The sequence below is a fragment of the Pipistrellus hanaki genome, assembly GCF_964339955.1.
Source record: "Pipistrellus hanaki genome assembly, chromosome: 12".
Lineage (NCBI taxonomy): Eukaryota > Metazoa > Chordata > Mammalia > Chiroptera > Vespertilionidae > Pipistrellus > Pipistrellus hanaki.
Genome location: NC_140514.1, coordinates 14,490,181 through 14,502,818, shown reverse-complemented (window position 1 = coordinate 14,502,818; position 12,638 = coordinate 14,490,181). Strand labels below are relative to the sequence as shown.

Below are 12,638 nucleotides of genomic sequence, written 5' to 3'. Positions count from 1 at the left end.
GGTGAAGATGGCTCATGTTTGTTTAAGGCCACTTGTCTTTCATTAAGCTTTAGGGACTGCTTTTCTCGAGCGGTAGGGTGCTTCTGGCCATTAGACCCCAGATTCACTGATGTCGCCTCCTCAAAGAGTGTTGAAATATGAGGTCACACAGAGATGTGACCTGGGGGTCCCTGTCATTCAGGGAACTAAAAAATTGATGCACATGGGAGTTTCTTACTCCCTCCCACTGTAATCCTCCTGCCAGGTTTGAGAACAGACCTGGACTTACCAGGACCAGGTTCAGGACATAGCATACCTCATGCACAGTCCTGATAAAAACTCAGCCCTCTGACTGTCCTGGACTCTGACCAATGAGATTAGTCTCTCCAGTGGCAAAGTGCAAATAAGGTCCCAGAATGAAAAGCTGGATGTGTCTTCCCCTGTGTGGGGCTTCTCACCCTGTGGAGAGAGGAATCAAAGTTCCTTTCTCTCTGGAAGCATGAAGAAATGCAAGAGGATGCCTTATCTCACCCCACCGCCACCGCCACCCCCATCGTTAATGCCTCACTTCTCCAGGAGAGGAAAGCCTGAGTGTGGAAGCACGTAGAGAGCCTGTGCCTGGGCTGAGGCAGACATTCTGAGCAGGCAGGAGAAAAGCTGTGGCTCAGCAGGAGGGTGGGCAAGGCGATGCTTTCCTCCTCTGGATCAGACCGTGCACATGAGGTAGGCAAGACACAGTAATCAGAAACTAGTTACCCTGACAGATGTGAGAAGTCTGGTCTGCTAAGAGTGATAAGTCATTTCTCAAAAAACAATATCACCCGGCTGGTGTGGCTCAGTGGTTGAGCATTAGCCTATGAACCAGGAGGTCACGGTTAGACTTCTGGTCAGGGCACACGCCTGGGCTCAAGCCCCAGGCCTGGCCGGGGGGCATGTGGGAGGCAACCAATTGATGTATCTCTCTCACATCAATGTTTATCTTTGACTTTCCCCCTCCCTTCCACTCTCTCTAAAAATCAGTGGGAAAATATCCTCGGATGACTATCAACCAAAAAAGAAAAAAAAGGAATGCCTGCCGAGTGCCTGCTATAAATATTTTCTCTGGAACTGACCTAATCCAGGGTAGGAAGAATGAAGCTGCACCATGTCCTGGTAGCCCAAGCCTTTCCTCATCACTAACTTCATTGGAGCAGCTCTTTTGGGAAATGTGACACAATCCCTAACAACTTATGAAACCGTTAGTCACAGGCTGGGATCTGCTGCTGTACCATTGACATACTGCCGCCTCCCGGGTAGGGTGTGACAGGCGACCAGCAGCTGTGTGGTTCCTGCGAGCGGGAGCCAGCGGGAAGCCTGCCAGTCCTGTGGCGGTCAGAAGCAGGAATCCACGCCCCTGGTGCTGCCTTCCCGTGCGGGGTTGGGACCCAAGCAGGTTTGCTGGACTGCTGGGAAAGGACATAAAACTCTCCTTGACCTTGGGAGGCAGGTCACAGCATCAAGCGGGTATGGTGTCTTCTTGTGACAGGCCTTTTGATCTTGAGATTCCTCACTTGATGTGGGCATCGAGAACAGTTTCCGAGACTTCTTCTCTGCAATCTGAACACACTGCCTTGCTTTGATTTTAGAGGTTTGGCACAACTATAGTAGGGTGAGAAGGAGACTTCCAGTCCATGGGAGACCAGAAATCTTTCTCGCCCTGTTGGATCTGGCTTTGATGATGCTGGTTAGTGGGCTCAGTGTGTGAGGAGACAGTGGTTCCCACTGAGGGGAGCTGCACCTTCTTCATCCCCCCGTCAGTCTGAACAGGCTCTTTAGGATTTATCCCTGTGCATCGTCCACTGGCTGCGCACAGGTCTCTCTGCCTCTTACCTGCCTCCTCCCCAAAGGGGCCTAAAGTGCATCTGAATTAGCCCCAAAGTGCATCTCGGAGCAGAGTCCTTTGATCTGAAAGCTCAAAGGGTTTCATTATCCAGAGAGTGAGGTCTAAATTCACTTGAGGCTTTCAAATCCCTTATAGGGTTTCTGTACCTTTTTAAAATAATTTTTTATTTTTCAATTACAGTTGACATACAATATATTAGTTTCAGATATGCAACCTAGTGATTAGACGCAACTTACTAAGTGGTCTCACCATAAAACTAGTGCCTATCTGATACCATATAGTTATTATAATACTATTGACTATTCCCTATGCTGTACTGTACATCCCCATGACTGTTCTGTAACTATAATTTGTACTTAATCCCTTTACCTTTTGGGTTCTTGTACATTTGTGTGTGTGTGTGTGTGTGTGTGTGTTTGTTAATCTTCACCCAAGGATATTTTCCCATTGATTTTTAGGGAAAGTGGAAAAGACAGAAACATTGATGTGAGAGAAACATTGATTGGTTGCCTCTTGCATGAGCCCTGACCAAGACCTGGGCTAGGGAGGAGCCCGCAACCAAGGTACGTGGCCTTGACTGGACTCGAAACCAGGACCCTTTAGTCTGCAAGCGGACGCTCTATCCTTTGAGCCAAACTGGCTAGGATGGTTCCTGTACTTTTTGATTATCATAACCACTCCTTCCATATGCCCTTCTCTCTTCCTTTCTGCCACCTGACCAGGAGTACCTGATATTGTAATGCTAATAGATTATTTGCCTCAAGCACTTTTGCCTTTACTTTCTACGTTTTCTATTAATCCTTGCTGTATACAAGGAGCTTTGGTTTCCTTGTCTATTGACTAGCGAAAATAATACCTACCTCATAACATGGAGCTGGAGATGAAATAACTGATGTAGCTGTACAATCCTTAACCATGCTGGGCACATAAACATGTGATTATTAGTATCCTGTCTGCTAGGTAAGGCTCTACTCATTTTCCAAGTCCAACTTGAGTGACTCTACTTTTAGGAAACCCTGGTTCCCGTGGTGATTCCCTCTCCTTCCCCACCAGCCTGTAGCATGCTATTTCTACTTCTCTGATAGCCGTTAGGCCTGAGGCAATGGACAGTCCCTCAAATGATGTGTGAGCTTAGGGTATTTATGCTTGTAGAATTTATGAGTTGGGGACAGGAACTATACTAGTATATCTTATTTTGGACCCACCAGCATTGCACCCTATGGCATCAAACAGTTTACAAAACAAGTGCTCAGTTAACAGTTGCTTTAAATGGGTTGGAGGGCTTGTTCTAGTCCTGGCCCTCCTATCCTGGGGTTTTCTAGGCAGACAAGCTTCAGTTCCAGTCAGAGAACTGAACATGTTAGCGGAGTTAATGCAGACAGAGGCCTGGATTCTTATCTTAGTTGGGCAAAATCCTGTTGAACTGCCCCTTCCCATCAAGGAGCTCTGGAACCCAGCAGCTGCCTTTAATTGGGTTTTATGTCTGCCAGCCCTGGAAAATCTTGATCTTGAGGGTTGGCTCCGGTTTCCTCAGGCTGTCACGCACACCCCTTGAAAAGTCACTGCAGCTATTGCACGAAGTGGTCACCAGAGGGCAGCAAAGTGCCATTACTATGCAAAAACTTGGAGATGGGTTGGGAAGCTGGAAGACAGGTTTCAAAGCAGAAAGCATGAGAATCAGAATAAACGCAGAATTCTGAAGGAGTGAAGGGCAGCAAGCTGGTGCAGCTCACCATCGTCTTCCTAGGCCCAAGACCTGGAAGCAGCGAGTTGGGGACACTGGTCAGGCCCATATGGTGCTCCCCACATCTCTCCCCAACCTGTTTCTGGTAGTTCTTACTAGAGTCATTCTGCAATCATAATGCAAATACGCTACTCAGGAGTTTGGGCATTGCTTATCTAGTACTTACACAGTTTATTAGAGTTTTATGGTCTTTTACAGAGCATTTTTCACTCCCATTTCCCCCTTTATTGAAGTATAATGAACAAAAATTGTACTGAATTAAGGTGCAAAACTTGACATTTTGATATATCACACCCATTTAGAAAATCCAAATCTCCTGTTGTCCTAAAAGGTAAAAGGAAGAAACACTGTCATCTCTGTTTAAGGACACGGGCTCAGGAACATGAAGGGGATTGTTCAAAGGTGAGTTGGTGATGGAACCCAGTCTAGTTCCTCTGATTCCAGACCCTTTGCTTATTCCTCTAGTTTTCAGTTGTTTATGTTTGTAATCTTTGTTTTTAAGAGCAAGGACCCATCTGATTCATCTTTATGCCTTTGAATGGTGCCTCCTTCATCGTTAGGGTTGTGACTGGGTATGTGGAATGAGGCCTTGGCCCTTAGAAGTTGGATTCTGTGATGTCTCACTTATCCCCCAGGATGCCGTGATTCTGTGACTTGGAGGCACAGCCCTAACAACAACAGCGGTGGCCCCGGGCGATCCTGCAGGCTGCGCATCTCTACTCCGCGGCCACTTGGTGACTGCCAGCCTGTGAAGGCGCATTCTGAGCCGTTTCTCAAAGTGGGCACCAGTCTCCCTGCTGTTAGGAGAGTTGACTCAGGGGAGGAGGATGAAAATGTTCAGTTTTAGCAATGATACATAAAAAACACATGATTACTTACACACACACACACACACACACACGTGTTACTTAGAACGAGATCAATTTTCAAAGTGAATTTATTTAAAGAAAAACTTTAAGGACATTATAGGAGGCTGCTATGCAACAAGGCAGAAAAAGTATGAAGCAGGTATACCAGTGACTGAAGTTCGAGGAACTGTGGTGAGGTGGGAAGATGTAACTAGAGTCGTAAAACTAATTTCAAGTTTGGCTCTGACTCTTAAGCCATTTAGCCCTGAATAAGTTGCTGACATGTTTTCTCATCTGTGAAGTCAAAAGAATTCTCACGCTCCTTACCTCAAATGAGAATAAATGAGAGCATGCCGAGGGCTGGGAGCCTCTGTGCAAATGTCTGGTGGTGCTCAGATCCAATTCCCTCTGCTACCCAGGTCCATTCAGGACCTACTCTTTATGGTATTGCTACAGTGGATGCCTTCCATTGCCCAGGATCCCTAGCTCCAGCTCAGTCGGTTGTCCACACCTGGGCCTGCCACTCTGAGCATGGGGAGGAGAGGTGCTGGAGAAGGGCTGGAGTCAATGTGGGAACAAGTCCCAACAGTACATGTCACTGTTTGCTTTGTCATCCTGATTTAATGACCTCATACAAGGAAGGGAGGGAGCAGGAGGAGCTGTTCACTTCCAGATACCTAAGGAGGTTTCTGACATCTACTGTTTTCCTTGGCATGAGAGGAACAGGCGCCAGGCTGTGATTTTTAAGGTCTGAGCTAATCGCGGAAATGAAGGAGAACAGCACCTCCCACAGCTGGCCAGGCTCGGCAGAGCGGAGGAGCACAGGGCCTGCAGCGGCATCGGAACGCAGGCCGATGTCCCTGCGCCTCGGCGGGGCTCCGGAACACAGTGCTGACCCAGGTTCTCACCAGTGTTAGTGCTGCTTGGGTGAGGGCTAAGGATGGGCATGTCACCAGTGAGGGGACAGGGGCCTGAGGCTAGGACAGCTCTTGAATTGGTTCTTAGCCTGGTCCCCTGGGGACAGCCAACTAGGGTTGACAGAGGCTTCAATGACTCCCAGGGCCAAGGACTACCATCCTTATATGCTCCTCCATCCTCACATGCTGCTGGTATTCAGAAAATATCTCTAGCACCTACTATGTGCCAGGGCTTTGGGGAAAATGAGGCAGCCATGTGTGTCAAAAAGCTGCATAAGACTTTTTTTTTTTTTTAAATATTTTTATTGGTTTCAGAGAGGAAGGGAGAGAAGAAAGAGATGGAAACATTAATGAGAGAGAATCATTGATTGGCTGCCTCCTGCACGCCCCCTACTGGGGATTGAGCCCCCAACCCAGGCATGTACCCTTGACTGAGATTGAACCTGGGACCTTTCAGTACACAGGCTAACACTCTTATCCATTGAGCCAAACCAGCTAGGGCTGCATAAGACCTTTTATGCCACCAGAATTCCTTTTGTCATCCTTTCTTCCCTCTACCACTCTGGACTTAGATTGATATAAATTATCCTGTCAGCCAAAAAGTGCATTTAGCCCGCTGGCATGACTCAGTGGGTGAGCGTCAACCTATGAACCAGGAGGTCCCAGTTTGATTCCCAGTCATGGCATGTGCCAGGGTTGCGGGCTTGATTCCCAGTGTGGGGCATGCAGGAGGCAGCCGATCAATGAGTCTCATCATTGATGTTTCTATCTCTCCCTCTTCCTTCCTCTATGATATCAATTAAAACAAACAAACAAACAAACAACAAACAGAAAAAGCACCAAACCCCCCAAAAGTGCACTTATTTCCAAGTTTTTGGTAGTCGAATATTTATATAACTGCAAACAACTGCTTCTGTGAACATGAGCTAGTAAGTGGCATTCCTACACCGAGTATCCATCAGACAAAAGCAAAGTTGCTGGCAGACTATCCGGAGGGTGAGGTCAGGGTTTTAGAGGTGGTGACATAACAGCTGAGTTTTGAAGAAGAAGCAAGTGGTCACAAGCAGAGAGGAGGAGGTTGCTGCAGGCAGAGGGCAGGACAGGTGCTGAGCCCAACACCTCCACTCCTGGCTGATCAAGTGGATCGGGCTGGAGCTTGAACTCAGTGGGTGGAAGCTGGGGTTTGGAATGGAGCCGATGGTGGAGACTATGTTTGCATGTTCCAATCTTTCCATAGCATGGGCCTGGGAAAACCAAGGCCCAGGAAGCCCCTCCGGAGTCTTTTTGTTTCCCAGGAGCAGGAGGAAACAGACCTAGCCTGGAACCTGTCTCCCACCCTGGCTGCCTGCGCCTCAGAACAAACCATTCTGTGCTTTTCTTGGCTCACCTCTTAAATGTGCCAGCGTCAGAACAGGCCGTGCCATGGCCGAAACAAACATGCTGAACAAATAAACACGGCAGGCTGCGGGCCAGGGAGAGCACCAGATGGGGCCCCCAACCAGATCCACAGGTTCTGGCAAGTCTGCCCCGAGCCTGGGCCTCTGCTTAGTCCTTGGATTGAGAGAGGTGGGAGATGGGAGTTTTGGGGTCCCTTCCAGCTCTATGATCTCAGCAAGTTGCCCACAGAGAGGGAAACTCCAGAGCTACTGGTTCAGGAGCCTCCTTTCCACTAGGTAGTGTGGCTGAGGGCCAGGAGAAGGGAGATCTGGTGGCAAATACTGAAGCCAAAGGACACTGGCCGTTTGTTCACTCGTACAACTAGAGTCCGGAGGAGCCCGGATTCCGACCAAGGCCTGCTGGGCTCCACGGCTCTGCGGTGGGAAGGAGCTCCAGGTTATGTCACAGCATTCAGCCTCGACAGGTCCCCGGCAGTGCCGTTTCCAGCGAGTCCCCAGCTTAGAAGTGAGTATTCTTCCAAAGTGGATGTTAAGCCCGGCCCCAGCCAGGTGGGCCTTGCTCTGAGCGGCCCGCGGGCTGGGAGTGTCCCGAGGACCCCGGGGCCTCTGCGGCGGCCCTGTCAGCCCAGGTGGCAGCACCATCCCAGACACTGACTCATCAGTTCCCCTCGCCCGGCATTGCCGCATCTCCTGGGCTTAGAAAGGCAGGAAGTTGAACTCCGGGATTTTATTGTAGAAAGCCTTTCCACAATGAGCTTGATTAAAAGGGGATTTTCCAATTAACCCTGGTGAATTTCAGCCAACCAATGCCTTATTGTGCTCTAGTTCTTTGAAATGTGGTCATCTATGTTCAGTGTGTGCTTATGGTAAATCTCAATCATCATTCGATTAAATAGGATTCCCCCCACCACTCAGGATAAGTCAGAGAGCCACAGAATTACCAAGCTGAAAGGCGTTGGGGGTCATTTCATAGGATCCTTCATTGTACAGATGAGGAAACTGAGGCCCAGAGAGGGGACGCAACTTACCCAAGGTCACACAGCTCCTGACTGACATGAACTCCTGGTCCGCAGTGCTCTGTGCTCCACCACGAATACTTACAAGGCAGGAAACCTTTGTGTCCAGGGCTCCCTGCTGAATTTAGCTTGCAGTGGTGTTCTGTTTGGTCTGCACCATGCTTTTTAAAATTGGGAAGTTTCCTGTAAAAATCTAAATTTGGTGGGTTTTGTTTTGTTTTGTTTTTTAAACTGGGTAACCTGACCACACGGGGCCTAATGGCAATGAAGGAGGGCTGAGTTGCAGCAACCCCTCTGGACTGAGGACGTGGGATCTAGAGGCCACACCCCACCGCTCCTGTCGCGGCACACCGGGCCCTCCTCACCCACTTCACCCCCTGCTGGTCCCTCTAGGCACTGGGACTTGGACCCTGCTTTCTGGTGCAGGGCACACTCCTGGGTTAATAAAAACAAGGGCTGACGTGAGCCAGAACGAGAAGCAGGGGAGACAATGAGGAATCCGAAACACCTGTGTGAAGTGTCAGGGTGCAGCAGTGATGGCCTCACGCTCTTGGCTCTGGGACCTAAGGATCCCGGCTGGCCCTGGGTCAGCTCAGATCCAGGACTGAGAGAGGGCTCTAGGAGCTCCCAGGTAGGTGAAAATGTGAAAAGCTAAATAGCAATAGGAGAGATACCATTTGCAAGATAAGAGGCACTGGCAAAGTGAATGGACCAAGGGAGGTGTGTTAAAGCAGTGCAGGTGGTTGAGAAAGTTGTAATGGATTTGGGTCTTGACCCAGAAGTTAACTGTATTAGATAATGGAGAGACCAGAGGCAGAAACACCAGCCAGGAAGCTACTGTGGCCATCAGAACTGAGAGCTACGGTCAGGTGACTAGAGGTGAGAAGGGAAGGAAGAGGTGGATGCTAGAGAGAGATCCCAGAGAGGGACTGGACAGGATTGGAGCCTGCACGGAGGTGGACAGAGAGGAGAGGGAAGAGTCAACATTGACCGAACCTTGGTGCCGGTGACCAGGGGAATGGCCACGCCCCACACAGAAAAGGGAAAGCTGGTTTGGGGAAGATGTGTTGAATTTGAGATGACTAAGGGCTTACGGTTGTCCAGTGGACAGCTGAAATTGGGACTGGAACACACGAGGTCAGAGCTTGTAGCCTAGAGTGGCTGGCGAAACCATCCAGTCCGTGAGAGCCCTCTCCCAAGAGCAGAGGACAGCGGACTGAAGGCCCCGTGATGAACTCTCGTAATGGCCATCCTTAACAAGCACAGAGGAGAGAGAGGAGCCAAGCACAGGGGAAGCACAGTCAGGGACGGAGAGAACCAGCAGGCTGTCCCTGGAGAAGCTCAGAAGAGCTTGAGAAGAGCTCCTGACAGGGTCAGAGAACATCAGGAATTAGGTCCCAGAGTTAAGAGCGTGGGGCCATTGCTGAGCATGCATACTGCACTAGAGGCATCTCACAGGGAAGGAGAAAGAACTAAGAAAATAATAAGCACAGAGCCCTAGAGACATGGAAGGTGCGAGGTGTATCTGTAGGTGTTAGGGAGGGGTCAACAGAGGAAGAGATGGAAGAACCACCCCCCCCCCTTTTTTTTTTTTTTAACATTTTGTATCTCTATTAAAAAAAAAATCTGGCCAAAACCGGTTTGGCTCAGTGGATAGAGAGTCGGTCTGCGGACTGAAAGGTCCCAGGTTCGATTCCCGGCAAGGGTATGTACCTTGGTTGCGGGCACATCCTCAGTGGGGGGTGTGCAGAAGGCAGCTGGTAGATGTTTCTCTCTCATCGATGTTTCTAGCTCTCCCTCTCCCTTCCTCTCTGTAAAAAAAATCAATAAAATATATATTTTTAAAAAAATCTGTGCATGAGAAGGGAGCGGTGTCAGTTTCCAACGGGGGGGGGGGGGAGGGAGGGGGAGACATTCTCGCGTAGGTACTGTAAGGCCAAGTCGGTCCATTTCATCTCTTGTTCTTTAACAGATTCCAAAATAAGAAAGCAATGTCAGGCGACAAATCTCTAGAATGATAAATGCCACCGTTGTCCTGCTCAGGTTCAGGAAGCTCATTCAGCGGTATTGCAACATCCTCGTAGGGCAGCTTGTCTTCTCGCCACGCATCATCAATCAAATCCAAGATCCTTCCGTCTCTCTGTACTTCACTGTCCATTCTCCTGCAGCTTTGATCTTGTCAAATCGACCCATGGATGCGCCCGCCGGAGCCCGCCGCTGCACCTCCCGAAAGATCCCTCTTTTAACACGAGAATCAAGCCAGCTCTCCGAGGCTCGATTCCCGCGTTAGCTGCTGTGTGTGTGTGTGTGTGTGTGTGTGTGTGGTGTCTTGACTTATCATTCTAGAGATTTGTCACCTGACATTGCTTTCTTATTTTGGACTATTCCCTATTTTACCTATCTGGATTGAAAACAAAACACTATTGAGTGCTGCCCACCCTGGGGGGGGGGGGGGGGGACAGACAAGGTGTGAGTGATTCACAGGAAATGAGCTGGGCCTTTCCCTCCACACAGAAGCACCTGTGAAAGGCGCTCAGCTGGGACTGGCTGCTCTAGTCTTGGAGGGAAGCTGCACCCCAGCTTCTTAACCGGGTGCCATTGTGCAAGGGAAATGGAGGCTCCGGGAGGTGACGGAGCTGAAGCTGCTAAGCGTTGAATTAGAGTCTCCGTCCTCCCCAAAACCCCTGGACTCAGGGCACGCCCAGCTACACCAAGTAAGCGCTTACCATCCAACTCCCGTGTTACCCATTTGGGGGTGAAATCCTTGCATCAGACAGAAGGGGGCTGATCCCAGGGGAGGAAAGAGAGGAGGGGAGCACTGCATCTGATGGAGAGGAAACTGGCTGGAGGAGGCACATCTGTGGGATTCCAGGGGCCTTTTGCTGGGCTTTTAACATGACATGGGGTCCCAAGCACAGCCCTGACATTATAGGCAGATCTGCTGCATCTCCGTGTGCATTTAGGGGGGGAGGGGTGCACATGGGTGCTTTCTGGGTGCAGACCCTTCATCAGATTCGCAAAGGGGCCTTGTCCAGCAGCAGCAGGAAACCACTGATTCTGGAAGCATCCACAGTCCCCTCGGTGGATTTGGACACAATGGTCCCTGCCATTTTTCCCTAAATCTGCCCAGAAATACATTGTGGCTAGACCCTCACCCTGCCCAGGGCGCAGCGTCCCTCCTCCTGGAGACCTAGGGGGAGGGGGAGGTGGCTGATGCGCCCCTGAACCCCCAGAGCAGGCTGGGCCCCGCGGGAGGGGGAGGCAGCGGATGTCACGGCTTACCTCAGAGCCCGAATTAGAAGGCTGAAAAAATCACAGCAGGAAATAATGCGGTGCCCGAAATAGAAGCCTCGCCCGGGAGAGCGGCGGGAGTAGGTGGCACTTGAGGCTCCTGCGGAGTCCTCCCCGGCGGCCGCCTGACAAGCGCGTCAGAGGCGGGAGCATTGGCCGGGCAGGGCCAGGAAGCCGGGAGGGGGTCTCAGCCCTCACCGGAGGGAGGGGCTGCGGTTCCGGCCGCCCTTCCGGCCTCCCCCTCCTCCCCGCCTCCCTCCAGCTCCCCACAAGCTGCCTGCCCTCCCCCAAAGCCCCCCCCCCCTCCCCATCCAGATTTGGTCTCCCACCTTCCCCTAGGCCCTTGGTCTCTCCCTGTCTTTCTTTCTCTCTGCCACTCTCCCGAAAAATCAATGGGAAAATATCCTAGGGTGAGGATCAACAACAACAAGAAATAGTGGCCAAGGCTGCGCGTAAGGGACTAAAATAAACATCAGGATAAAATAATAATATAAGGAATATTTTTAATCTTTACGAATCACAAGACTTTGTGCTAAGCATTTGACGGGGGTGAATGCATTTGAGCGACAATAACTCTATGACAGTAGTAGGAGCGTCGCCCTTGGGTGGAAAGCTCAAGGTCACGGAAGGCTTAGAGCTGGGGTTCTGAGGGACTGCAAATGGGAAGGGGTGCTGATTTCTGCAAGTTTTTTCCTCGATATGGAAAGATCTTTATTTTGCTAGTTATAAAGGTAACACAGGCTTACTATGAAGAATTGAAATGACATAGAAGCCCAGGTTCCATTTCCCGTCAAGGGCATGTACATTGGTTGCGGGCACATCCCCAATAGGGGGTGTGCAAGAGGCAGCTGGTCGATGTTTCTCTCTTGTCGACGTTTCTTGCCCTCTATCCCTCTCTCCTCTCTGCAAAAATCAATAAAATATATTTTTTAAAAAATGACATAGAAGGGTGTAAAGTAAAAGTATTTAAGTCCTCTCCCGCAATGCCCCTCTCCATGGACGTGAACACACTTCTGCGTTTTAAGATCCTTGGTATCACGGTGTCATCTTTGGGAACATCTTTGCCTGTAATGGAAGCAGTCAGACTAGAAGTAGATGACTCCTAAGTCATCCCCGTTCTGATGTTGTATGTTCTCCGATGCAAGCACGTGGTTCCTTCTGTCACAGACTCAAAGCCAAACGTCAGTCTTCACACTGAACGTGGACAGTCACACCAGAACCTGCTTTGTCATCCCCGTTCTGATGTTGTATGTTCTCCGATGCAAGCACGTGGTTCCTTCTGTCACAGACTCAAAGCCAAACGTCAGTCTTCACACTGAACGTGGACAGTCACACCAGAACCTGCTTTGTCATACGTGATGGTTATGTCCTTGATTCTCACAGGGCAATGGGTGGGTCAGAAGGAATAAACATTTATATTTTGGTCACTTGTTGAAATAGACAAGTTATTATTTATTTAGTTTTCAAGTTATTATTTCGAGCCATGGTATATAATGAAAGGCAAGAATGCCGTAGCCCTTGTATTGCTGCCAGCAGTTCAGTTAGCACAATCTTAAAGGAAGCT

At 49.8% G+C, this 12,638-nt stretch overlaps 1 protein-coding gene across 1 annotated transcript; it reads right to left on the bottom strand.

Moving 5' to 3' along the window:
* Positions 1-9,657: 9,657 nt before the first annotated feature.
* On the bottom strand, positions 9,658-9,989 carry LOC311631105 (anaphase-promoting complex subunit 13-like; the record flags this gene model as incomplete). The annotated part of the gene is given in 4 exon segments (XM_084900941.1): positions 9,658-9,777; positions 9,781-9,792; positions 9,796-9,804; positions 9,807-9,989. Coding segments are annotated over 4 exon segments (276 nt in total). The 5' UTR covers positions 9,942-9,989.
* Between the last annotated feature and the right edge of the window lie 2,649 nt (positions 9,990-12,638).